Here is a 27,880-nt window from a genome sequence, read left to right on the forward strand (position 1 = left end):
TGGCCGCTGAGCCTGCGTGTCCGGAGCCTGTGCTCCGCAACGGGAGAGGCCACAGCAGTGAGAGGCCCGTGTACCGCAAAAAAAAAAAAAAAAATTGAAAGCACTAATAATAGATACAAACTCAAAGTTAACCTTTTACTGTCTAAATCTAAAGTAGTAAAGAAATTATTTTACTTTAAAATGATGCTACATCAAATACATTTAGGGACCAGAAGAATGTAACATACCCGAAGTGACTGCATTGTTTTTTCCCCTCTCCATTATACGTAGTCCTCCTAGACTTCTGGGAGATCACTCCCAGCCACGGGTACTGACCAGATCCTGTGACTGCCAGTCGGTCTCACCTATGAAGTTTATCCTCTCTGGGTAATAACAGATTCATTCAACAAATATTACCAAGAGTCTACCATTTATTCTTTCAAACAATATTGGTTGAAGATTTACCACGTGCAGGGGACTGTGCTAGCAACTGAGGACACTGTCGCTTTGTAGAGAAATGACTGCAGGTAGAGCGGGCACATGAAGACCAGGCAGAGACGCTCTGAGGGTGGCAAGGACAACTCCCCGGTTACCTGCAGGATGGGGGAGAGACGGCAGATGGGCTGGAGAGCCCCTGCCAGCCCAGATGCTATCCTGAGCCTATGACCCATATTTCGCGCTACCTTTCCAAGACCTCACATCCAGTATTTCTGAAATACTGGAGCCAGTACTTCTCATTCTTTGTGACCTCTGATTCTAGCATCATTATTCTGCTAGTGGTCCAGACTTTGCTGAAAAGTTTTTAATTCTTTTCTTTCCTCTGTCCGTTCTTCCTTTAGAATGGCTTCTGTATCCCCCACTTTTCTCTTTTATCCCATCACCTCAGTGGTTCTGCTTTATTATCACATACTTGGGGTATAGCTGGGGCTCCCCCAGTCCCCCTGCCCGAGTCTCTTCATCTGCTTGGCCGGTCCTGCCCGTGGCCCTCATTTGGTCTTTGGAGCGCTGCCTCGACCTCGGCTTTCCCCTGCACACATCTTCCAAACTGCGTGCCTGTTGTAACCATGGTTACAAGTCACACTTGGCCAAAGGACAAGGTGTCACCACCTAACAGCAGCAGAGAGCCAGGCCCATCCCAGCTAACACTGCTCCTGGGCCAGGCCCCTGCTGCCCTTCTGCTCTGCTCCCCTTTGCGTTCACGATTGCACCCAAGCCACCGCTCATCAGCCAGTATGGAGCCCCTGCTGGCCCCCCAAGAGGCCCGGACTGCTGGCAGCCCTCAGAAGAGGATGGCGTCCCCGTGGTCAACAGGAATTTTTCAGTTGACAAGGACTGTAATAGGCTGACATTACAGTCCATTCAAGAGAGGCAGCCCAGCATGGCGGTTAAGAGTCTGGAGTGAGACAGCATCGGTTCACATCCTGAGTCTGCTTCTTACTAGTTGTGTGACCTTAGACAAGTCCTTGGCCTCTCCATTCCTCATTTTCCTCATCTGTAAAATGTACTGACCTCCTAGAGCTGTTAGGGGGATTGGGTGAGCTCATATTTGTAAAGTTCTTAGAATACTACCTGCACCAATTAAGCACTATATGTGTTTATTAAATAAATATAACCAAGAGTGATCTAAAAAGAAAGCCACCAGGAGAAATGCTTTACGTGGATATCTCTGGTAACTAAACCACAGTGAGTTTTCTCTTTTTTAAAGGGTCCTTTTTATTTTTTTAAAGGTTTTTTTAAATTAAATTTATTTCTTCATTTATGTTTGGCTGCGTTGGGTCTTTGTTGCTGCGAGCGGGCTTCCTTTAGTTGTGGACAGCAGGGGCTACCCTTTACTGCAGTGTGCGGGCTTCTCATTGCGGTGGCTTCTCTTGTTGTGGAGCACAGGCTCTAGGCACGCAGGCTTCAGTAGTTGTGGCACACGGGCTCAGTAGTTGTGGCTCACGGGCTCTAGAGCGCAGGCTTAATAGCTGTGGCGCACGGGCTTAGTTGCTCCACAGCATGTGGGATCTTCCTGGACCAGGGCTCGAACCTGTGTCCCCTGCATTGGCAGGCGGATTCTTAAACACTGCGCCACCAGGGAAGCCCTTAAAGGGTCCTTTTTATGATGCATAACCAGTTCTCACTGATTTTAATCTTTGCAAGTGGAAATCTTAGAAAATCTTGGAGTTGTCTTAGGACATAATGCATGCACTCTGGGTCTGAGTCCAGCAACTGAAGCCCAATGCGGTGGCTCATATCCCAGTGTGTAAAATGTGCTAGTGTTGTGATGAATCACTAACTGTTGGCTGAGGGCCGGCGCTCCACACATCTGCTCTCAAACGGTCTCTCTGAGACTGAAGCCTGTTGGGCCTCTGAGGCTCCCCTCTGCAGACCCTGGACATCAAAGGCTTCTGAGAAAAGGGACAGGTGGGTGGGGACCCATGACCCTCAGGACTGGCAGTACCAACCTTCAGCAACTGGTAAGATTAGTGAGGCCTTGGGACTTCTAAGCCACAGAAAATTCCCGAGATCCTGCATTCCCTTGAACCGTAAGAAATTTTGAAGCTTACTCAGTTACTCATTCTCATCAATCCTTTTCTCATCCATTTGCTTTTTAAATGTTTTTTTCCTCCCTCTTCTTCTTCTCTTCCTTCTAATTTTATTGGCACTGAAATCCAGGATAAGTGAACCTTGTCAGTACCACGTTGGCTGCCTTACTCTGAAGGGAAACTCCAAGTCAGGGAAAAGGGCACACAGCAGAGATGAAATATTGGAGCAAGAAGACACTGTAGAGCTCATCTGCTTCAAATCCCTCTCTTTACAAACAGGAATCATGAAACAAGGGTACACAGCGAGTGGCCATTAGAACCAGTCTTCTGTGTCCAGATCCATCATTTTTTTTCACTATTCCAGGCCATTGTCTGTGGGCCGTTCCTTCATTTATCAGCCACTGGGCACCTGCAGCGTGACAGTCACTGGCTCATAAAGGAAAGTGTGAGACGTATCCCCATCCCCCTTCCTCCTCCGACCATGGTTCTAATCTTACGAGGAATCCCTGAAGGTTGGTGGAGACTGGCCTGTCACTTGCTGGGTTACTTTGGGTACTCTGAAAAAATTCTGAGTAAAGGAGACTGAAGTAGCTAACTGGCATCTTGACCACAGTCTACAGGGCCCTTGATTCCATGGAGTGTGATGTCTAAGAGTCAGGCCTTATGGTGTGGTGGTGACGGTGTGGGAAGTGACATGAGGAATCTTTACCATGCGGACCTTGACAACGGCCCCACTCACCTTGCGCTAGGAGCTATAGGGCCCGCCAGCCCTTGGAGGGCCACAGGGTAGATTTCATACGTGTGTGGTGTGGGGAGGATGTCGTTTGGTATGTTACTCAGTCAAGTAGTCAGCTAGTGGCTGTGCTTACATATAGCTCTTCAACATGGCATCTGCCTGTCATAGGCTTCTTTTTATTTCTTTTTAAAGTATAAGGATAGCAGTAGAAGAACAGTGCCACAGAACATTTAGAAAACAGACAATATGTACAGTTTGAATCCCATGACAGTTTATCACTTTCGCATCCATGTTTTTATATCATTGTAGTCAGGGTCTTATACAGAATTCTCACCTAGATTTAGTACCTCAAGTATTTATTATGTACCTGTGCTGTATCCACTCAGTCCTGAGGATAATAAAAGTGAGTAACAATCGTAATAATAGTGATGCCTTCCTGGAAGGTTATAGTTTTCAAAAGCACCGTGTCACGTATGACATTTGGTCTTCACAGCACCCCGGGGGGTAGGGATAGGTTATCTTCCATGATTTATGTAAAAGAAAGTTCAGAGATACCCTGCCTAAAGTTACCTAGTACATAAATAATGGTGACAGAATTAGAACACGGATCCCTTTCGGCCATGCTGTCTCACTTGCTTGGATATGGTGAGTGCCCTAAAGGAGTTGGCGGTTTTGTTGAGGAAACAAACACAGGTGATTCAGTTTATTCCAAACGTGTAAGTGGCCAGCTGCCACAGAAGTGACAGGGGAAATGTGCTGAGATAAGGAAAATGTACAAATAGCCTGGAATAAATGCCCTTAAGAGATACGGGACTTGTGCTATGTATAAAAATATAGGTAGGAGGCGGTGAAGAAAAGGAGAGAGCTTTCTCTGAACGTATCTGGACAGAACATCTAAAGGAGATAGGCTGTATCGGTAGGATTGAACCTGAATGCCAGGCTCAATCTGATTTTCCCATGGATTATTGGAAAGCATCGGAGTTTTTCCTACGGGTTATCAGAAAGCATCTGAGTTTTAAATTGGAGATTGACAAGATGAAAGCGGCATTTTAGAAACTGATCTGGTTATATCATGTAAGGTGGACTGGAAGAGGAAGAAACCAAAGGCATAGACAAGGTAGGAGGTTCTTGGGGTGGTCCAAGTAAGAAACGAGGAGAAGTGACAGTAGAGCACTGGTAGTGGAAATGGGGAAGGGGAATGAGAGACATTTCACAGATACTTGATAGAATTCAAGTCTAGAGAGGCCTTAGGGGAGAGAAGAGAATGAATCAAAGGCCTGCAAGTGGAAGAATGATGGTGCTACTAGCAGAAACAGAAAAGTTAGAGGAAAATGCAGTCTGACATGTGAGGTGAATTCTTGGCCATAAAATTATAGAAGTTTAGAAGAACCACCACATCAGGAAGGACTTGGATTCACACATTTTTCAAAATAAGGACATTCCTTTCAAGGAAGCCTTAAATAGAAGTCCTGTATTATAAAACAGAAGCAAGTAGGAATGGAGTGGGAATTCTAGCGATCTGCTCCTTGGACCTTCCATGTCACCTCTGTAGAGCTGACGGGGTTCCATAAAGCATTATTCAGAGATGGTGGACCCTACCCAGCACCCTCATTTTTAGACAACTGATCTGAGGCTTAAAGATGTTGCGTAACTTGCCCCAGGTCAACTAACTGTTAGTGGAAGAGCTAAGGCTAAAACTTAAGCATGTAGTATGTCCCCTACCACCTCATGACCACCTCTCGTTCTGAATTTGAAATGGGAAGTGATCATTTCAAGCAAACAAACCCCGTGGTCAGTTGGTGATAAGGAACAGAAGTTAAAGAGTTAAGTGTGACGATAGTTGAACCCGTGAGAATGAAAGAACTCTGATCAAAGGAAACAGAGAAGAAAAAGTGGTGACTGAGCTTTGGCAAAAGTACCAAAGTTAGAGGATAAAAGGAGAAAGTAACCTTCTTATCCATGTGTACTGGGCCCGCAGAGGGAAGAAAAAAACCAATGAAGATGAAATAAAAAATCAGGAGGAAAAAGACCAGGACTTCTTATGTAACAGAAGCAAATGAGGCAGATGGTTTAAGGGGGCAGAGTCAGTGATGTCAAATATCACATGGTACGAAGACTGAGAAAATAGTCCCTGAAAATCTTTCAAAGGATAGTTTCATCGGGTGATTAATGAGAAAGCTGAGGTTTCAGGTGGTGAGACAGGAGATACAGTGGGTATGCACCATGTATTCGAGAGGCTTTGCAGCCGAAAGCAAATAGCACTGAAGTTAAGCAGGTCACAGGAATAACGAAGTGAAAGGAAGAACGAAAGGCTTTTATCAGGCTGAAGAAACCGTATTCTTGGTTCTTAGGGGCTTGGGTAGGTGTAGGGGAACAAAAACAGAACAACAGCAAAGCACAGTTCTAGCTCAGTAAGTTATTTAAAAAGAGCTTTTCTAAATGGATAAACTACTTTGACCATTTCTTAAAGTAATTGACAAGGACTCTTCGAGGGGAAATTTCTGCCTTTGAGTAGCTTAACCTTTAAGAAGTCTAAAAAAAACCTGCATGATATCTAGTTTCAGATACTGAAAAACCTCTTCTTCCAGCCTTTTAATGATTCCTTCTAAGTATCACAGAAATTAGAGTTAAAAGGTAGACTGAGAAAAGATTTATTAGATAACCTTGTTCATTCTCCTGCCAAGTGCAGAATTGTTACTTATTGTGCATTTTCTAGTCTGCAGTGCTTTTTACTGTGTCAAGTGAATGGTGTTCTCACCACTTCCTTTGGAATACTGTTTCATAATCCTATTGATCTCACTGTGCGGAAACTCTTGATCCCCATCCTAATGTTTCCTCCCTACTGTATACTTTGTACACCATTAACAATTTGTCCTTAATAACCTCCATCTGCACTGATCCACGTCCAGTTTGCAATCTCTAAGCACCTGGAACACCTTCACCGGTAGACACGTAATTCTTCAGGACATATTACAACTATCAGGATAAAGGATGTGTATGTGATAAAAGATAAAGAGTCTACTAATTTTATGTTTCTAATGATGAAAGTTTCCTTCTATATTCCAGAGAGTTGGGGTAGGAATGAGTCAAAAGAACAGTGAAGTTTTTAAGAAAGGGGCAAAGTCTTTCTAACTTACGATCCAACATCCCAGTAAAAGGTATTCCTCAATTACTGAAGAGATAAGTTGGAACATTCTGGGTAGAGAATGTGAAACTCTTAAGGTAGGACCAGGACTTAGACTTGAAGCATGGATTTATAGAGTTGGAGACGAAGCACAAACTAGATATCCTCTGATATCCTTGAAAATGTGCTCCCATATGGTCAGTTTGTCCCTTTTGTGATGGGTTCTTCTCAGAGAAGGTTTTGGCAGATGTCCATTTGAGGTTCTATCCTGTGCTCCCAAGACAGTGGTCCTGGCTTCACCAGCTTCATCCTCACGGATCTTACAGGCTGATCACGCCCCCATAGAGGGGCCCAGATGGAAGCCTGAATGTACAGTGGATTACGTTACAGGAGAGGAACAGTGAGCTTGAGGGAGCCATCTCTTTTGTATCAAGCAACAAGCAAGCCTTTTCTTTGTCCCAGAAGGAGACATCAGGGTTGTGTGCTACAAACACTAACTTGAGAAATGGGCCATAAAAGGGCTGTCAGGGCCTTGCTTCGAAGTTCAAAAACCTGTGGATCCTACTTTCTCTCAGTTATCTTGACAATATGTCATAGAAACCTTAAGTTCCAATTTGGACAAATTATCTTCACCCATACTTACTTCTTTCTCTGTTTTCCTTTTCACGGAGGCACTGAGTCATTCTCAACATTTTCCTCATCCACCAGGTCATCAGATTTTTTTTAGTTCTACCTCTTAAATATCTCTTATGTTTCGCCCTCTGCACATCACTGACTTGGGTTCTACCCTCGTTATAAAAAGGTCAGAATTAAATAGACAATTGCAATAGGCTCTAACCTGGCATCCCTGCCCCCACTTCCACCTCCTGCAAACCAGTATCCTAAAATGCAGAACTGTTCATGTAACTCCTGTGTTGAACACTCTTCACTCATTAAGCCTTCCAGGTAAAATCCAAGCTCCTTATCCCGGTCCACCTACTTCTCCAGCTCCATCTACTGACATTTCCTGTAAGCTTTCTTACAGACATTTTATTAAGAATTGCTTGCTGGTAAGCATGCACCTCTTGCCACTTTTAGACCCAGTATCATTTAAAACGTAGCATTCCTTGGCATGTGGTAGGCATGTAATATATGTATGCAGCATAAATATTTATTGAGTGGCTGAAAGTAAAAATAGGCTTAGCTTAAATGCAAGAAGGGTTTGACTTGGGGAATTATTTAGTTCCACCTTCTCTCTGTGTACTCCCTTTAACCAGTTATAATGATGGAGCTCTTTTGACAGACATTGGATGATAATTTAGCTAAATGAAAACAGAAAAAGAGGGTACGGATATTGCTTATATCTACTTTGAAGACAACCCCAAACTCGCCACCTACTAATAACTGTAATTCTCTTGTTAAATTAAACAACTCTACTACAAATACCGACAAATCAAATTAATTTTACTTTTCTAAGGAACCAGTGAGTCATGAGTCATTACAATACTCCTCGCCTTTTTTGTTATAGTGGAAAAAGATAAAAGCACGGCACGTCAAGTGGCTATCTAAAACTACTGTCCTGTCTTCTAACCCTTAAAACACACCCATATTAACTTTAAATTATGTCTCTGGCAAAATGTATAACAAAAGCATTCACCCATCTCATTAATTCTGTGACTCTGTCAGCAATAGTCTGAACTTTTAAAAAAATTTATTTTATTAAAGTAGTTGACTTACAATGTTAATTTTTGCTGTACAGCAAAGTGCTTCCATTATACATATATATGTATGTGTGTGTGTGTGTGTGTATACACACACACACACACACACACACACACATGCGCACACACATTCTTTTTCATATTCTTTTCCATTATGGTTTATCACAGGATATTGAATATAGTTCCCTGTGCTATACAGTAGGATATCGTTGTTTATCCATCCTATAAATAACAGTTTGCATCTGCTAATCCCAAACTCCCACTCCACCCCTCCCCCAGTTCCTCCCTTCCCCCTTGGCAACGACAAGTCTGATCTCTGTGTCTGTGAGTCTGTTTCGTAGATAAGTTCACTTGTGTCATATTTTAGATTCCGCAGATAAGTGATATCATATGGTATTTGTCTGTCTCTTTCTGAAGGGTCTGAGCTTTTATATCATGCCTGAGGCAGGCTTAGGCTCTAGGCCGCTTAGTCAGTAGTAAGGCTTCTGAATGGTCACAAGTTGGTCCACTTCACTAAATGGTGTTTAAGACCCAAGTCTCTTGTTTACATGCTTGGACACACCTTTGACTATAATGTAAATGAGAGTTCCCCTTCCGTAAGCTCTTGAAGCCACCTTATTACAATATGCAGTTGTAACTGGAACCTGCCTGATGAGCTGAAGTCTTGTACCGCTTCCTGGCAGAGCTCTTCTTCTCCCTCTGGGGGAGTCAGAAAAGCAGCAACATCTCCACCCTGGACAGAACTCACAGTGGTACCCAAAGGCTGAACCATCTGCCAAGCCTTGGTTCTCTGTTGGGCCAGGCCTGCTGCACTGCTTGCTGTCGGAGCCTGGCAGAGGTGTGTCTACTCCACGGTCACAGACGATGACCATGCAGGAACACACCATTTGTGGTCGGCAGAGCATAGGCTGCAATATTCAGTCTCAAGAAATATTTCCACAGACTCTTAGTTTTCCATCCTCATGTAGCCAGCCCTAAAACATCGTCAAAGTAGCAGTCACTGGCAAGGCCTGTCTGGCTCCTTGTAGACTTGTTGATCCAGTAGCAACTGCTGGAGACTGCTCAAAGTGCCCTTTCTTTATGACTCCAGCTTTGGACGTGGGAACAGGTGCCTTACAGCACCTTGACTAGGCTTAGTCTGGCCTGCCCTTGCCACCTCTTGCTGGTTCCTGATGTGCTGCCTGCCCTCTGTGGTTCATTTTCCTTAATAAACCTGGATCCTTAACTGCGTGATGGCCTCAGGACACCACTCAGTGTTGGCAATTAATGTGGGCCTGTTCTCTGCTAAACTCTCCTCAGTAATTCCATTTGGCCCCAGTTATCATCCAGGCTGTTAACAGATCACCCCTTCCTGGAGAGACCGTTTCCACTCAGCCATGAGCTTCATTATTTATATTTTTCTTAAATAATACAATCATCATCCTAGTTAATATTTTTTTTGGACACACCTTTGACTATAATGGAAATGAGAGTTCCCCTTCTGCTCTCTTTCCTCCTATACCTCTTCAAGCCCTTAAAACACATCCATATGTTATTTCATCACAGAAGGAATTCCCTGTGACTTCTCTTTATAAAATATTCTGATCCCGTCTACATACACCTTTGGGTTTGTTGTTTTCAAGTTCTGGATTGTGTTTCTACTGGGACTGCTTCCCAAGATCCCTTTTTAGAAGTATAAGAGCATCTTTCTAGTGACCTTTTAAGTCTAACTGGCTCGACTTGCCTTGGACCAGCCTTAATTTGAATGCCTTCAGGTAGAATCTTTACATGCTCAAAATGCTCCCAGTAATTTCCTATATTCTTTTATCTGGCCAACTTTGTTAATTTATTTAAACTAGCTAAATATCTATCCTGTAACCAGTTCCAGTCCTGGGAACACCTGCCAAACCATCTAAGTTGTCCTTTGTCCCTCCCTACCTACCCTTTGTCCCTCCCTACCTACCCTTTGTCCTTCTGACAGAGTCCTTATCATCTAATGGAAACAGTATCCTTAACTCTTTGTCCAATGTGCTAGTCCTTATTTAAGGCCTATCTTAAGTGAGAAATTTCCCTCCAATGAGATTCCACTACCCTAATGATTCTACCATCCCATATATGCAGGTCTCTGATCATTAAATTTGATCTCCTATTAAATCATTCTCCATTTTGAGTCCTAATATCAAGTCTGGGAGAATATGAGTTAAATCTTTTTCTCTGTTTTTAAATTAAAAATACTAAAAGAGGGCTTCCCTCATGGCGCAGTGGTTGAGAGTCCGCCTGGCGATGCAGGGGACACGGGTTCGTGCCCCGGTCCGGGAGGATCCCACATGCCGCGGAGTGGCTGGGCCCGTGAGCCATGGCCGCTGAGCCTGCGCATCCGGAGCCTGTGCTCCGCAACGGGAGAGGCCACAACAGTGAGAGGCCCGCGTACCGCAAAAGAATAATAATAATAATACTAAAAGAACTAAAAATAGTCGAGCCTCAATGTTTCACATACTGGCTTGTTGTACAATTCTTCATTTCTAGTTTCCAGAGAAAACGATTTACCAACCTTTGCTTTTTCTACCTTTTGCAGTTATATATAAGGACATAGACTTACTCACCTTAAACACTCCTAACAACAGTTCTATCTCACCTTCCCAATAGGCCCTGTTTCCCCACACACTCACACAGATTACTTGCATAGTATTATAAATGAGTCTGTATATGCTTTTCAGGAAATTTTTTCATATTTGAAATAAAAACTTTGTTAAAGTAGCTAAAGTCAAATAGTTGTTGCTAACAGTTTTATCAAAACATGGATTAAAAACGTAAGATAATTGCACAAAATGTGCCACTTTTGCAAAGAGCTACTTAGTTTGCTGGGAGCAGTAGCTAGGAGGCTAAGTTTTAGAATTACTTTTCTACTCTTGGGCAAATAGATCAATCACTTATAAAAGTTGATCTTCAGTTATAAATGGACGTGATGACCTCTTTTATAGAGTTTAAAAGACCTGGTGGCTTTTGTTGGAATGCACAGAAACTACATAAACACCTATATGTTTTTGTTTTTTAACTTTATAGGAAATTAATGTGTTGACAGTCGCATTGGTCAACCAAGACCGAGAGAACAATATTGAGAAAAGAAGCCAAGGCTTAAAATCAGAGAAAGAAGCTCTGCTGATCGGTAAGGAACTTCTGTTTTCCTCATCTGTTCTCTCGTAGGTAATAATTCACTTACACAGTATTTAAGTAATTCACCTCCAACTTGTTAATGATTTAAAAGCTTTGTCAGAGGTAGGATTAACTTCATCAAGATTGTATTACACACATTTCAAATTAGGGGCATGCAAGCCAGTGGGGACTTTGCTCTTCTGTAACTATGTATATCAGTTGGTTATCCAACATAAAACTGAGTACAAGGAAAACAGATTAACTTGCATTTCACATGTTATAAATCTGAATTTCAAAATGTGGACACAACGGGATGCCAGGTTGGGTTCAGTGCAAAAGTTCCACCCCAAGCCAGATCCCCAGGCTCGGGAGCGGCCACGTCCTGAGGTCAGTCCCAAGGCCAAACCTGAAATGCTGATGATACAGGGACATCTAGACTACAGTGCTAGGCCAATCGAGGACAGTCTAGCCAGGCTTCCCTGCCCAAGTCTGGACTCATTTATCCAAGATAAATAAGACGAGCTGGCCCCTAAGGAAGGGGAAAGAAGCAGCAAGGAAGTTGCTGTTCACCTAAACATGTTCAGTTGCCCCACGAAATATATCTAAGTTGGCTTTTTCTTTGTCAGGACCAGAGAAAGCTCTAAATATTCTCTCTTTTCTTATTTATTTATCTTTTATTGAAGTATAGTTGAATTACAATGTTGTGTTAATTACTGCTGTACAGAAAAGTGACTCAGTTATACATATATGTATACATTCTTTTTCATATTCTTTTCCATTCTGGTTTATCACAGGATATTGAATATAGTCCCCTGTGCTGTACAGTAGAACCTTGTTGTTTATCCATCCTGTATATACCGGTTTGCATCTGCTAACCCCAGACTCCCAATCCAACCCTGTCCCCACTTGATAGTGATCAGTGTATACAAAAGCAGTACTTAGTCTCATAAGGAAGTCTTCTAGTGGGGCTGTGGTGGTACCGTGCCTGGGACCCCACCTTCGAAGCCTGTATATTTAAGGCTGTCTCCAGAGTTCTCAAATCCAGAGAAGGAGAAGCCACCAGCTTCACTCCCTGATGCACAGCATTGATTCAAGCTGCACCTTGGCACTGACCCCAGTGTTAGCGTCCAAGTTTAGCCTGGCTCCTCTATGGCATGATTAAGAGTGAGGAACGAGGCTGTTGTACACATGAGACAAACTGTTCTTCTGTGGTTCGTTATCTGGCAGAAGTACCGCCTGGTTGCAGTTTCTAAATATTGCATGCACTCACCTCAAAATGACAGGTACATCAGGTCCTGTAGAAGCTGGCACAGGAGGAATTAAATTCAAAGGATAGTCCCAACTTCATCCATCATCTATAGATTTTTTCAACTACAAGGTTATTGAATATGACATCAACTTAGAGCTACTCCAAGGAAAACCAATTATTTTTTTCCCTCTGTGATGATATACAGCTGTGATAACATGCCGTGCACAAATTTCATAAGACATGCTGATGTGCTATCAGTTCCAGGAACCCAAAATGAACCCGTATGTAGTTAGCAACTGGATTTTTCTCCTATTGGAAAATGTGTCAAACTCTGACAACTGTTTCTCTTTCGCTCAGTGTGACAAAGTTGTGATTTCCCCCATGATACTTTCAGGGTATGAACAGAGCACGTAATTAATGATCAGCAGTAAACTCTCCCTCTTTAAGTGTGAATAATATAGACCACTTGACGGTAAAAAAATGGAAATAGGTATCCATTTTCTTTATTTCCTTCCTCTCACAATAGACTGCTGCTTCTCCTTTTATGTTCTACTTGGAGAACATAGTTCATTTACAATATCTGCTAAATAGTTACTGTATATATAGATAGATGGATAGATTATATATATACGCACACTATGTTATTTTACATATATAAATTTATTTACAGTATTTATATTATATATAAATTACTATAGGTGTAGACACGCACACACACACACACACACACACACACACACACACACAGAGGTCTTCCTCAATTTATGATGGGGTTACATGCCGATAAACGCATCATAAGTTTAAAATATGTAAGTCAAAAATGCATTTAATACACCTAACCTACCAAACATCGTAGCTTAGCTCAGCCTACCTTAAACATGCTCAGAATACTTATTAGCTAACAGTTGGGCAACATCTAACACAAAGCCTGTTTTATAATAAAGTGCTGAATATCTCATGTAATTTATTAACTACCCTCCTGAAAGTTAAAAACAGAATTGGTTGTGTGGGTCCAGAACGGTGTGTCGGTTGTTCACCCTCATGATCGTGTTGCTAACCGGGAACTTCGTCTCAATACCGCCGTCCAGCATCAGAATATGATACTGCATGTCACTAGGTGGGGAAAAGATCAAAATTCAAAATTTGAACTATGGTTTCTACTAAATGTGTACTGCTATCACACCATCATAAAGTCAAAAAAATCGTTAAGTTGAACCGTTGTAAGTTGGGGACCATGTGTACACACACACACACACACACACACACACACGACACAAACATTTCAATCAGCCACCTCACAAGTTTTAAAACAATATGCTTTACACACTGTAGGTTAATGGGAGTAAATACGAGGGTTACGTTTATAACATGTCAACTCTGCTGAGGTCTCTAATACTAGAAAAAACTTAAAAATGGGTAAATTCAACTTTGTTCGGAATTAAAAATTTAGTAAGTCGGGATCTTCAATAAAAATTAGGTACAGCCAACTCCAAATTTTCCAGGCCTTTTCTCTCACTTTTGGTCTCTTAAACGGGTCCCTCAGATTAGCATTTGAAAGTTCAGCATTGAACAAAAGAAAAACAGCATGTGACACTCAATTTGAATGAATATATGAGACTGTTTAGGTAGAAGGGAGGCTGGAGACTTAAGGTTTGGTTAAATTTAGGAATTTAATTTTCCCTCCATGTCTCCATTACCTCTCCACCACAATATTTTATTTTACTCTGTTTAATGGAAGTTTTATTACAGATGTGACTTCCTGCCCAAACCCTACCCCCAAATTCCTAGGTACTTACACTGTTTTGTAGTCAGAGAGAGTAATCATTCAAAAGAATGCCAGGGTAGAGAAGAGTTTCCAAGACTGGATAAACGGATCTTGCCGAAGGGTGCAGTTGTCCCCGCCGTTAAACGTGCCTCTCTGCTAATTGAGTTTGGCCGTTCATGTTTTGTAGAAATCTAAATGTTGGGACCATAAAGACCTCTCCTGCAGCTTCTGGAATCCAGATAAGGACTGTGATAGAGACGGAATGACAGAATATGGGTCCAAGACTGCTCTGGACCAGGCTAGAGAGAGAAGGGAGTTTCTGGTGCTGGGTCTACTCTTTTCTGAAGAACACTTGTGGGGAGAATGATTCTGGGAGCCCCCTGGACTTCTGATACATCTGGAGGGGTCAGGAATACTCTGCAATTTCCCTGGAATCTTCCCTTGGAATAACTAAACCCATATATAGGATACAGTAGGCCTGCTCTAAGTCACTCTAAAAGGCTAGGAGCACAGCAGAAAATCTCCCTTGTATTGGAAATGCATATTGGCAAAATCTTCAGCACATGTAGATGCCTATATATGTGCTATACGCAAATATATTCAGGTAACCCCCTGTTGGGACACACAGATGTTATATAAAAGATGCACAGTGGCACAAATCTTGATTGCCTGGAAGAGAAAAGGGGAGTGAAAGCTAAGCTATTCAAATGGATTTCATCTACAGAACACATAAAACTGAGGCTAGAGCTTCCTAAATAATGAGCAATCCTAGTTATTTGTGACATTAATTGATCTGGGCAAAAGAGTATATTCTTTCCAGAGATTCTCACGACCGTTTTAAACAATTGGTGTCTTTAAGACATAAATTTTATATACATTACAGAAGATCAATGGAATTTCATCAGTAACACTACTTGGAGCTTTGCAGATTCCGATCCTGAGTCCCTTGGGAGACCCACCATGCTACCAAACTTTCTGCTTGACAGCGAACATAGCGTCAAGTGCTATGTTCCAACTCAACTGAAGTAGCTAGGCCCTTAGGAAGCACTTCATTATTGATTGCTAGATTATTTATTATGCAATCAATCCTTGTGAAGACAGGTTGGCATATAATTGAACCTAAAAGAATTACATTTTTATGGGAGTTTTGGAGGGTAGCATTTTATATCTCAACACTGTATGGTAACCACACATTAGGTCAGCTTGACGTTGCCTAGTGTCTATGCCAGAGCTCCTGGTTCCTTCCACATGTGCCCTACATGTTGGATTTGGCACGCGTTGGACTTGTGTGGGAGAGGATGAGTCAGTACTTCTGGTTTAGGACCAAAGCTTTGGAGCTGTGTTTGGTTGGAAACTCCTGGCTATTGTTATGAAGGAGAATGGATCAGAATTTTTTATTGACAGGCAAATAGCTCTGAGGAGATGCTGACAGTCTAACCCTGGGTGTGTATCACTCCAGCTTCTCTTGCTTTAATTAATTCCAACACAACACATTTCCAGTCCCAGCAGCCCTGACAGGCACCCTGTCAATGCTGGTCATCATTGTAAATCCCATCCCAATATAGTCAAAACCTTCTCAACAACTCTGTTTATAAAGTTGCTGTTCCAGACTCCCCCAGGCCCCGGAGAACCATCCTCACATTCTTAACGATCAGGCAAGCTTCTTCACGTACCATCGTGACTCCTCTGCGGATCAGGACATACATATTATGGGGAACCAAGATGACTGTTCACATCAAGCCCCTCCCCTCCTACCACCACCACCACCATTTCCATCACTCTCACCATTTAACCCATCTCCTCACAGCCAGCCTATATCTGAATTGGAAATGTCCCCCCTTATACATGGGTGTTAGGAAGCAGATGAAGGAGATGTAGAGAAAACACTTAAAGAAGGTTGAGTGGCGACTTTTTGGTGTTTTCAGTGAATAGAGTTGAGGCTATATTTAGTCTGCACCTGAGAAAAGTAATCTGGGGAGTGTGTTCTTGTCTGAAAGCTACTGACCATAAAGAATGAGTCATTGACCTAAATCTTGTTTCCAAGATGCAAATGTCCATATCAGTAAATCAGCAAACATTTGTCAAGAGCCTACTCTAAAAATTACCAGCCTTCATTGTGGAAAAGAATCATCTGGGCAGCCTGTTTAAAAGACAGAATCTTTGTCCTCACACACAGAGATTCTGTGTATTGTAAAACTAACATCCAAGGTGATACTGAAGCAGTCACCTCTGGGACTGTGTTTTGGGAGCTAGTGGCCTGCCATGTACCAGGATGTATCTTAGCGGACGGTGGTGATAAGGTGACCTCTTCCCTCAAGAATTTTATAGACTAGTGAGAAAGAAAGTAGTTAATGACCATGAAACTAAAATCAGAAATACAGAGAAGGAGCTATTTCTGCTGCAGATGCCTTGTGGGAAGAAAGGACAGTTGAGGGAGCCCTAAAGGATGAATAGAGTTTCCTCTGGTTAGATGGGGAGTTGTCAAGGCCATTTCAGATACAAGGAACAATTTACTGAAAGGCCCAAATACAGTCTCAGGAGTTTAGTTAAAATAAGACAGAAAGACAGATATTTTTTAAAAAACTAAAAACCTAACTGTACAAGATCAGGTATTATAATCACCGAATAAGTAGGAAAAACTGCTTTTTGGAAAATTAAAGGTTTTTAGAATCCCAAGGCACTTTGAAACATCAGACCAAACCACAAGTGTTTGATCCCTCTTCTGCTACCCACTCCCACTCTTGTCTCTCTCCACTTCTCATAAATGCTTTGTCACTCTGCAGCCACCCACAGACAACTGTCCCCTAGTGGCTTAGTGGGAGACCCAGATTTCACATAACCCCTCCCTGATGGCTCTCAACTTCTGGTCAGCCCTCTGTAGTTTTCCAGCTAATATGGCTGTGTCTAGAGACATCTATTCCTCTGCAGAGCTGAGATTACTGGAAACAGATCCAAAAGAATCTTGCTGTGATTTATGTCAGAGTGTTCTGCCTGTGTTTTCCTCTAGGAGTTTTATGGTATCCAGTCTTACAGTTAGTCTTTAACCCATTTTAAGTTTATTTTTGTGTATGGTGTTGGAGAATGTTCTAATTTCATTCTTTTACATGTCAATGTCCAGCTTTCCCAGCACCACTTGTAAAAGAGACTGTCTTTTCTCCACTGTATATTCTTACCTCCTTTGTCATAGATTAATTGGCCATAAGTGTGTGGGTTTACTTCTGGGCTTTCTATCCTGTTCCATTGATCTGTATATCTGTTTTTGTGCCAGTATCAATACAATTTTAAGAATAAGAGTCCATAAGAGAAAAAGAAATCTGTATATTATGTTGAGATATGCTCCCTCTGTGCCCACTTTCAGGAGAGTTTTTATCCTAAATGGACGTTGAATTTTATCAAAAGCTTTTTCTGCATCTATTGAGATGACCACATGGTTTGTAGTTTTCAGTTTGTTAATGTGGTGCATCACACTGACTGATTTGCGGATACTGGAGAATCCTTGCGTCCCTGGGATAAATCCCACTTGATCCTGGTGTGTGATGCTTTTAATGAGCTGTTAGAGTTGATTTAGTAGTATTTTGTTGAGGACTTCTGTATCTATGTTCATCAGTGATACTGGCCTGTAGTTTTCTTTTTTGGTAAAATATCTTTGTCTGGTTTTGGTATCAGGGTGATAGTGATGGTGGCCTCATAGAATGAGTTCAGAAATGTTCCTTCCTCTGCAATTTTTTGTAATAGTTTCAGAAGGACAGCTGTTAACTCTTCTCTAAATGTTTGGTAGAATTCGCCTGTGAAGCCATCTGGTCCTGGACTTTTGTTTGTTGGAAGTTTTTAAATTATTGATTCAATTTCAGTGCTGGTGATTGGTCTGTTCATATTTTCTGTTTCTTCCTGGTTCAGTCTTGGGAAATTGTACCTTTCTAAGAACTTGTCCATTTCTTCTAGGTTGTCCATTTTATTGGTGTATAGTTGCTCATACCAGTCTCCTATGATCCTCCGTATCTCTGTGGTGTCAGTTGTAACTTCTCCTTTTTCATTTCTGATTTTATTGACTTGGCGCCCTCTCTCTTTTTTTCTTGATGAGTCTGGCTAAAGGTTTATCAATTTTGTTTATCTTTACAAAGAACCAGCTTTTTGTTTCATTGATCTTTTCTATTTTTTTCTAAGTCTCTATTTCATTTATTTCTACTCTGATCTTTATGATTTCTTTCCCTCTACTAATGCTGGGTTTTGTTTGTTCTTCTTGCTCTAATTGCTTTAGGTGTAAGGTTAGGTTGTTTATTTGAGATTTTTCTTGTTTCCTGATGTAAGCTTATCTCACTATAAACTTCCCTCTTAGAACTGCTTTTGCTGTGTCCCATAGGTTTTGGATCGTGGTGTTTTCGTTGTCATTTGTCTCTAGGTATATTTCTATTTCCTCTTTGATTTCTTCAGTGATCCATTGGTTGTTGCAAACACTTCTAATTGGTTTCCCAGTTTCCCTTTTGTCTATTCACCATACAGCAGCTTGAATGAAAATTTGAAAACATAATTCAGCTCATATCATGCCCCTGCTTAGAACCCTTCCATTGGTTTCCTGCTATGTTTAGAGCTTAATCCAGCCCCCTTAAACTGGGACCCTACGTGATCTGGCTCCCCACCTACCTCTAAACACATGCTACACCACTCTGAAGCCAAGTTTGTTCCTGCCACCCCATTTCCACCTCAGGTCCTTTGCACTCGCTGGTGCCTGTACCTGAGTCACCTTCCCCCAGGCTCTCTGTGGCTGACTCCTCTTCATCTGACACACGGACAAATTCACCTTCCTTGACCTCCTATAAAGCAGCCCTCCACCAAGCTTGAGGATACTCCCCACTCCTGTCCTATTACCTGTTTTGTTTTCTGCAATATGCCCACCACTCTCTGAACATATCTCCTTTTTTAATCCTTGCATTTATCGTCTGTGTTGCTTACCTAGAATATAAGTTCTCCAAGAGCAGGAACCTTGTCGGTCTGGGCAGTGCTGTGTCCCCAGGACCTTGGCATCTAATTGCTGCTAAGGAAATGAATCAGTAAAAATCTAGCACTACTTGGTTAATTTAAATGTCACTCCCTTGGTCTCGGTGACATCTAAACGTGAGAATAAACTAGATGATGTTGGCGGGAAAAGCTCAGAATGCCTTTATGTGCTTGTTTACTTACAGTTGTATTTTCCACTGTTGGGAAGCCCATTCTTCAGTGTGGAGACCTCGCTTCTCCATGGGACCAGCCAAGACCAATTCTTGAGTCATCCCTTTGGAGACCCACCCGTTCAGTAGTGGCTGAGTTCTCCACCCTCAGTTCCTAGTGTTCCTTTTACCCAGCCTTTACAGTGTTTATGGTCTTCCAGAGAACCATAAATAGTTTCCAATTCTGGGTTTGTAGCATTTTTCATTGGATTTTGAGTTACAACTATCCTTTTTTTTTTTTTTCCCCATTCTCAGGAAATATCCCAGTTCCTTTAAAGGAGCTTAAGCAGAGACTTTAGCTTGATTGTTTAGGAAGCTTCCCCGAAGCGAATCTGATCCAGAGCCCGGGCCTAGAAACTACTTTTTCTCAGACGCCGTGACTGATGCTTCTGTGATGCCACTGGCATGGGCAGGATCAAGGGGGGGAGGAGGGGTGCAGTACTTGGAGGAGGATGACTAAGGGTGTTCCCATTTCCGCTGCCTCTCTAGCGATACTGAAGAACTTGGTTGCCATCCAGAGGGAGAGCTTGGAAAACCTTTATTTAACTACCTGCTTTGACCCCACATGTCTTTAGTGGCAACTGCTCAACTTTTATAAGGAAAAGCTAATGGCGTGTTAATATCAGCTACCGCCAAGATGGTTCTAAATGCTCTCCTAGGGAAAAATACTCATGTCCGGATTAGGATTTCTCATCTGATTTTAGAAAGATACATAGAAATCACATGTGCATTTTCCCCTTAGCTTTATGAGCAAAGTAGTTTCAATAAAAAGTTTCCATGCCCAAAACATCCAAGTTAACTCTGTCCTGAATTCATAACAGGATGAGTTAAGGGCAGGAATCACTGATGAATAATTCCTCGAAGTTACCTGGTATTTGAAAGAGTACTACATCCTTGGTTAGTACCGGTAGCAATTTTTAAGGTTCTTATTTCTCCTGATTTGTCAATAATAGAACAGTAGAAATTTTAAAGAAGTACACTGGCCATTCTCAGTTCTAGAGGATAAATTCATTCAACACACATTGTAACTGTATACTATATTCCTGCTACTGAACCAGAACACACAAATACTGTCTAAGGGCAGAGTTCCTTGCGGTTACAGACCCAAGATTAGGACTGTGGGACAGTAAACAGTGAGGGAGGCCATCATCACAAAGGCAAGAAAAGCGGCCACCCCAGGTCCTCCCACTTCTGGTATCCCTGAATTTCCTCCTTCATCTTCTTAGGTCAAGAGTTGTCTGGGCTTCCCTGGTGGCGCAGTGGTTGAGAGTCCGCCTGCCGATGCAGGGGACACGGGTTCGTGCCCCGGTCCGGGAAGATCCCACATGCCGCGGAGCGGCTGGGCCCGTGAGCCATGGCCGCTGAGCCTGCGCGTCCGGAGGCTGTGCTCCGCAACGGGAGAGGCCCCAAGAGGCCTACCTACGGCAAAAAAAAAAAAAGAGTTGTCAGCCACTCCCCCATAGCCCCCACCCCCATCCTCTTCTGAACCATCCTATTCATTCTATTGGAGGCACTTAACTAACTTCCTGTCACACTCCCAGGGGCATTTATAGGAGAGGCTGCAGGTTAGCCAGGAGATGTTGATGATTCTTTGTCCTGTAGGGATATTAACATAAATGTTTTTCTCTATTTGCTGGGGCCCTGGGATACTTGTAAGGCTGCTCAAGCCCGTCTACCTTCTGAGATACCCCCTTGTCCCATGGGAAAAGCTCACACATTCTTGTCACCCAAAGGCTGCAGCACCTCACCGCCTCCCTGTGCTCGGCTGGCACAAAGCCAGATTAGTCAGTCTGCTGCCTAAGCGGAAGTCCAGCCAAGGAAAGGAATGTGCTTCGCCGCCTTGCAGGGCCCCCCCCTCCCCAGTCTCTGCAAGCCGCTCTCTTGAGGCGCTCCCTGGGAGCATCGCATTTAAGAGAAGAGAAAAGCTTCTCACTGGGAACACCCTTGCCTTCTCACAAAGCCAGCCAGCACTGACTACTCCTCCCTTCCCCGTCCTCCTTTCCTCCTCATAGGGGGCAGGGGTCTGCCTACCGTTTGTTGGAGGCTCTCTGTGGAAAGCAGTAGACATAGCACCACTTGTCCTCGGCCTGGGACAGCAGGGAAAGCCCCACTCACCATCCTGAAATAGAAGCAGTTCCCCTTGGGAATTCCCTGGCAGTCCAGCGGTTAGGACCCGGTGCTTTCACTCCTGAGGGCCCAGGTGCAATCCCTGGGCGGGGAACTAAGATCCCACAAGCCACGCAGCATGGCGAGGCCAAAAAAAAAAAAAAAAAATCAATTCCCCATAAGAATTCTGCCCCCTCTCTCCCACTTAAGGAATGCAAATGGAAATGTTATTTTTTTAAATACTTCTATTCTCATTTATTTTCTAAGTAAATCATTCATGGGATTCTGTACTTTAACTCTTACTGGTAACGCAGTTACTTATAGTGCCACCTCACGAGATTTGAGAATTTCAGACACAGGGAAGTAGTTGCCAGGTCTATACAGTTAAAACATAAATTAACAAAGTGGTAGGAGGGGGACAAAACAATCCCACTTACGTATATTAAAAATGGCTATTTGCCACTTAAAGAGATTAAAACTACCATTGTTACCTTCTGTCATCACCATTATTTCATAAGAGAAGGACATTTTAACAAAAAACGAAGAACATAATCTCAGAATAAAACAGTAGTTCTTTATATTCCAGGGAAAAGGTCAGTCTCTGAAGACTGGGGTTTTAACTTTATGGAGAAATGTAACTAATCGTCTCTGTGTTCTTCATTTCACTGTCCACCAAGAGAACCCACATAAAAGCAGCGTTCTGAGGCTAGGTCTCGAAAGTACTTGTGTAGGCTCTGGTTCTCTGCTCTCAGCCTAAGGATAAACTGAGAACTTTTCTTTAGAAACTGACACTCATCCAGGGCATCGCAGGCATCACACCAGAGATCAGGGGCCGTGAGACCCTATCCCAGGTCAATCCAAGGCCACCCTGCCATTCATAGCATGACGTAGTGCAGAACGATGTGCTCGGCCTATGCTTGCCCTGTGGGTCTGAAGCCTCTGACCTTTGGCTTTCGAGCACCAAAGCATCACAATAAACAGAACGTTGAGGCCTTATCCTCAAATTTGATTCATCCCAAAGCCTGTTTCAGAGAGAAGCCAGAAGTGTCCGTCGGAACCCAGTTTCTTAACACATAGAAGGATACAGCCTATGGAGTTGACGTCCTCATTTTCACCATTTTGATTCTGGTTATAAGAGCAGGGAGGGTAGGAGGGTAGGAGGGTAATGCTTTTACGTCAGCCCCGACGCTACCGTTCAGCTTTTCATCCGTCAGTACAATGTTGACAGTTGAATTTCACGATGGAAAAGCCCTCTGATTTATAATCAGACTCCAGCCAAACCGTCCATTCCTGGGCCTTTTAAAATGATCTTGTAAATTACAGCAGCCAGAAGGAGAGAGCAGGCTGGCTCCCTTAAAACAACAGCGAGATCCAGGGGGAGACAGCAAGGATTTGTGCTTCCCTCAGTGGCAGTGAGGGGAAATAGGGATTAAATACTCTTTGTAACTAGCAGCTGTAATGATCAGGGGAATTTGACACAGCTGTAGGAGCCGTTTTCATACTGCAGAGTCTAGTGAGGGAAAGAAAAGGGATCATTTTATCCTTCCAATAACTACAATTTTATATTGACAAATCAAGCATAAAATTGGTAGTTGAAATGCTTCCAGGAGTCTTTGTTTAGAAATACCTTCATTCATCCATGTGTTTTCTTACAGTCTCGCTTTTCCAACTACTGTCGCTCCAGGAGACAGTGTTCTGTTGGCCGTGTTACCATTACCGTCTTCAAAATGTGCACTTATTGAATGCTTGCCGAGAGCCGTTAGAAAGGGCAAGACCACGACTCAGCCTGACAAAACTGTCCCTGGGGTCAGATGACGTTATTCACCTGAGACTTTTATTTGCCTCTCAATAATGTTCAGTGTTTGTCTTTTTAATTCAGGCATCATATCAACGTTTCTTCACGTCCACCCTTTTGGAGCCAATATAGAATATCTCTGGTCATACATGCAGCAGCTGGACTCCAAGGTAAATCCTTTTTCTCAACTTGCATTGCTAAAATGTAGCGTGTTGATTGCTGGCTGCAGGCCGAAGCTGCGTGAGCTGCATTAGGGATGTAATAGCGTATGGAGGTTGATCTGTACTTCTTCACAAGAACTCAGTTTCCGGTAGAGAGTTGTCTTCTTTTCACTTGCTTTTGTCTCTGTAGAAAGAAAAGCAGTTATCGAAAATAACAGTTACTTTCAGCACATGCCAAATTCCTTTGAAAAGCATATGAGGGATTTAAAAGTGCAGGTTGGCCTGAAAGTTCCCACAACAATGGAGAAATCCTGTCAGGGCGACTGATGGGGCACTATCCTTAGACCATATTCTCACAGGATTCTATGTGAAGGGCTCCACACAATAGAGGAAAAATCACCTCAAATAACATAAAACTCTGATATGACTCTCAAGAAAACTGTATTAATGGTGGTATTTTAGGATCGTTCTCCAAATGGAAAAAAAAAAAAAATGACTACAAAAGTTCCTCTCAGCTATGCCCCTCGAGGGTCATACCCAGGGTCAGGACATCACTCCTCATTTCCGTGAGGCTAGTTTTTCTCCTCTGCAGACCAGCTACCCTCCTAGCCCATTGGGGTGTTTGTGCGCCGAAAGAGAAGGGACAGAAAGAGCTCAATTTATGTATCAAATTCCAGTGAACAGTGAGAGGGGCCTCTGTGAAAATCAAGTGATGGCATTAACCAGTACTGCCTTGGGGAGCCCTGGAAGGGGACAGAGATGCTAGGCCTGTCACTGGGCAGTTTGCTAAGTGTCCTGCTGAGAAGGAAAATGGAAGTAAGAAGCTCTTCCATAGAGCACAGCAAAGCGCCTGGGATGTGCAGGACCAGGCCCACAGCTCGCTGACCTGAATACACACACATACAGTCATTCTGAATCTTCAGTGGTCAGTATCAATTACACTGCTACACTGTCATCTAATTTTGATTCAGATGATCTTACCCATTCACAATCCCACAACCGCCTGACCTTTCTTTTTCTTTCTTTTTTTTTTTTTACATCTTTATTGGAGTATAATTGCTTTACAGTGGTATGTTAGTTTCTGCTTTATAACAAAGTGAATCAGTTATACATATACATATGTTCCCATATCTCTTCCCTCTTGCGTCTCCCTCCCTCCCACCCTCCCTATCCCACCCCTCTAGGCGGTCACAAAGCACTAAGCTGATCTCCCTGTGCTATGCGGCTCCTTCCCACTAGCTATCTACCTTACGTTTGGTAGTGTATATATGTCCATGCCGCTCTCTCGCTTTGTCACAGCTTACCCTTCCCCCTCCCCACATCCTCAAGTCCATGCTCTAGTATGTCTGTGTCTTTATTCCTGTCTTACCCCTAGGTTCTTCATGACATTTTTTTTTCTTAAATTCCATATATATGTGTTAGCATACGGTATTTGTCTCTCTCTTTCTGACTTACTTCACTCTGTATGACAGACTCTAGGTCTATCCACCTCATTAGAAATAGCTCAATGTCGTTTCTTTTTATGGCTGAGTAATATTCCATTGTATATATGTGCCACGTCTTTTTTATCCATTCATCTGTCAGTGGACACTTAGGTTGTTTCCATCTCCGGGCTATTGTAAATAGAGCTGCAATGAACATTTTGGTACATGACTCTGTGATTTATGGCTTTCTCAGGGTACATGCCCAGTAGTGGGATTGCTCGCTCCTGACCTTTCTAATGGGTCTTATACTTCAGCTTTGAGAGAAGTCATCTGGAACAAAAAGTGTTTTTCAGGCATAGAGATCCATGCCCTCTTATTCTCCTGCAGCTGGTGACAGGGTAGACCATACAGAGTGAGATGGAAGGAGGAGACTGGAAGAGTCTTGACGTTCAGAATCGTGTTATTGCCTTCCCTGTGGCCTCCCCTCACTTCCGGGGGGGGAGGGGAGGATGACAGAAAACGGTCCTTTGAACTCAGATGAAATGAGGAGGAGTGATACGATGTTACTTTGTTGAAAGAAAGCTTTGAAGGCCTACTTTGTTTTTCCTTCTCCAATACCATTCTTCATAATATCACCACTACCTTTGCCTGGAGGATTAAATGAAAGGCCACTTGCACCACTGTACTTGGCATAGAGTAAGCCCTCAAGAAATGATTCCTATTGTTGCTATTATCCTTCCCTTGTATTGTTGACATTGCTTTCCTTCCCTTTCTGGAAATCCCAAGTGGGAAGCCTTTGTGAAAAAGCAGTGGTTGTTTCAGTATGAGCTGAAATGGCCAAGGAATCCACTCATCATTCGTCTAAGAATTGTAGGGCTCCTGTCTCCTCTGGCCCATCAGTGCGGGTTGACGATCTGTATGTCTATGAAATGCGCTTGCACGTGTGAGTTGCATACGGTGTGTGTGCGCGTGCACGTCCAGGTATCATTGATTATTTGATGGGTAGGAGCTCTTGTTCTATTCTTCCCCGCAGGACGGTGTCCATCATTCACTCGCTCGGGTGAGATCTGTGTGGTCTCCCTCAGTAAGGAGAGAATTCACACACCTGGTCTCTGGTCCTTAGATGATGGGCCTTTCCGGAAGGGATTCGGTCAAGGGGAATTCCATTTCATCTCAGACTGATACCTTTATTTTAGAAGATAATAAAGAAGGTATTTCCCTCACAGAGGAAATATACAGGGTCTCGGTCTCTCCCAGACAGCCCTTCACCTCCTGGACAGAATGCTCAGTGGAGCTGTCAGATTCTTTCCTCACGCCTGAAAATATGTCAAAACGTGTTCTGACTAAAACTCCTGGGTGCCAGGGATTGGACCGAATATTCTTTCTATCCCAGTGAGGCTGAGAGGATACTTAGACTTTTTAATCCAGAGAGCAAATTACTGCTATATCCTGGAGTTCCATATCCTTGGGGCTTTAAGCAGAAAACAAAATAATGAGAGGTTTGCCCTCTAAGTATCCACCAGGGCCTTGTACCTGCACCGACTGCCAGAAGGTTCATAATCCTGGAGCTGCCGCCAGACCCCGACGCTGAGGTTCTCCTGCACAGCGGCCAGGGGCACCTGCTCTCGTTAATCAGAAACGAACCGGGTGTCGGGGGGATGCTGCATTAAAGCAGGGGACTCGGCCTGGCCTTCGCAACACAGGAGATCTGCTGACTCTGGTGAAAGAGCTTTTTAAAAATTCCACTTAGCACAACACAGTTTCCTTGAGATCAGACAGCATCACTATTACCACGACTGTTGTTAAGATAACATTTAGATTCTGCCTTCCCCTGTGCTGACGGGAAGAAGGAAAGCAGGCTCAGTCCAGCCTGTAACAGAGCCGTTTTTCTTAGGATTTCCCCAAAGGCCACAGCTGGGTATATGAATGATCAGAAATGGAAGGGGAGACAGGAACTGATTTAAATTAGTCTGGGCATGTAAATTGCACATGGGTCCCTAAAACTGTGTATCCCCAAACAGGCCATTTTCCAGTTACATACTATTTCTGCTCTTGAGAATGATATTTGCATATTACTTTTTCTCCTCTGCCTCTTCTAAACCACTCTCATTCGCTCAGCTTTCTTGTATCAGAAATATGTGACCAAGTCAGAAAGTTGCATTCAGAGGGAGGCAGGGCCGTGGTGGTCAGAGGAGATGGCTTCTTGAAGCTTTGCTGAGTCAAAACTCATGCCTTGGGGGGTCTTCCCTGGTGGCACAGTGGTTGAGAGTCCGCCTGCCGATGCAGGGGACACGGGTTCGTGCCCCGGTCCGGGAGGATACCAAATGCCGCGGAGCGGCTGGGCCCATGAGCCATGGCCACTGAGCCTGCGCGTCCGGAGCCTGTGCCCCGCAACGGGAGAGGCCGCAGCAGTGAGAGGCCCGCATACTGCAAAAAAAACAAAAACAAAATACTCATGCCTTGGGCACGGGCAGGTAAGCTCTTCCACGCAGGCAACACTGTCTTGAAAATGGTTTCTGATCAGTATCTAGAACCTCTCACATCAGCCCAGAGCCGTTCAAGGTCACTCACTGATCCTAGGAAGGAAGTCACATTTGAACAGCAGCAGATGAGCATTTTCAGTCTTACAGTCAAGAGGAGGGAGTCCTCTGCTCTTCCCCCAATTTATGTATCGTCTAAGAGATTAAGACCCAGTTCTCCGAGTGTGTCTGGCTCCCGCTTCTACATACCGGCAGCCTCTTCCCAAAACCCACGAAGTGGAAGATTTGATTCTGAAACCAGACTCAATGTAATGTGGCCACAGAGACTGGAGTTTTCTAGAAAGAGTTGCCATTTTTGGCATGACGCCGTGTCTGGTTGGGCGCTCGTGAAGTGTTCATTTCCCACCAAAGGGGCCAACCATTTGCATTTGTATACTAGAAGCATACCTCTGAAACACAGACTATCTTGTCAGTTCCAAGGAGGTTCAAATCAGCCT

General features: G+C 43.3%; 2 protein-coding genes across 9 annotated transcripts in view; one reads left to right on the forward strand and one right to left on the reverse strand.

The window, feature by feature from the left end:
- The window catches only part of ENOX1 (ecto-NOX disulfide-thiol exchanger 1), a 604,918-nt gene that overhangs the window by 556,915 nt on the left and 20,123 nt on the right, over positions 1-27,880 (forward strand). For all 7 annotated transcript variants that reach the window (XM_030882173.2, XM_030882177.2, XM_030882178.2 and 4 more), the window contains 2 exons: positions 11,110-11,212; positions 23,403-23,488. In XM_030882173.2, coding sequence (XP_030738033.1) covers positions 11,110-11,212; positions 23,403-23,488 — 189 coding nt within the window. The remainder of the gene's footprint in view (positions 1-11,109; positions 11,213-23,402; positions 23,489-27,880) is intronic.
- DNAJC15 (DnaJ heat shock protein family (Hsp40) member C15) overlaps positions 21,705-27,880 on the reverse strand; it is a 213,956-nt gene continuing 207,780 nt past the window's right edge. For both annotated transcript variants that reach the window (XR_009559864.1, XR_009559865.1), the window contains one exon: positions 21,705-23,663. The gene's annotated coding sequence lies outside the window, so the exon portion shown is untranslated. The remainder of the gene's footprint in view (positions 23,664-27,880) is intronic.

Source organism: Globicephala melas, chromosome 18 (genome assembly GCF_963455315.2).
Source record: "Globicephala melas chromosome 18, mGloMel1.2, whole genome shotgun sequence".
NCBI lineage: Eukaryota > Metazoa > Chordata > Mammalia > Artiodactyla > Delphinidae > Globicephala > Globicephala melas.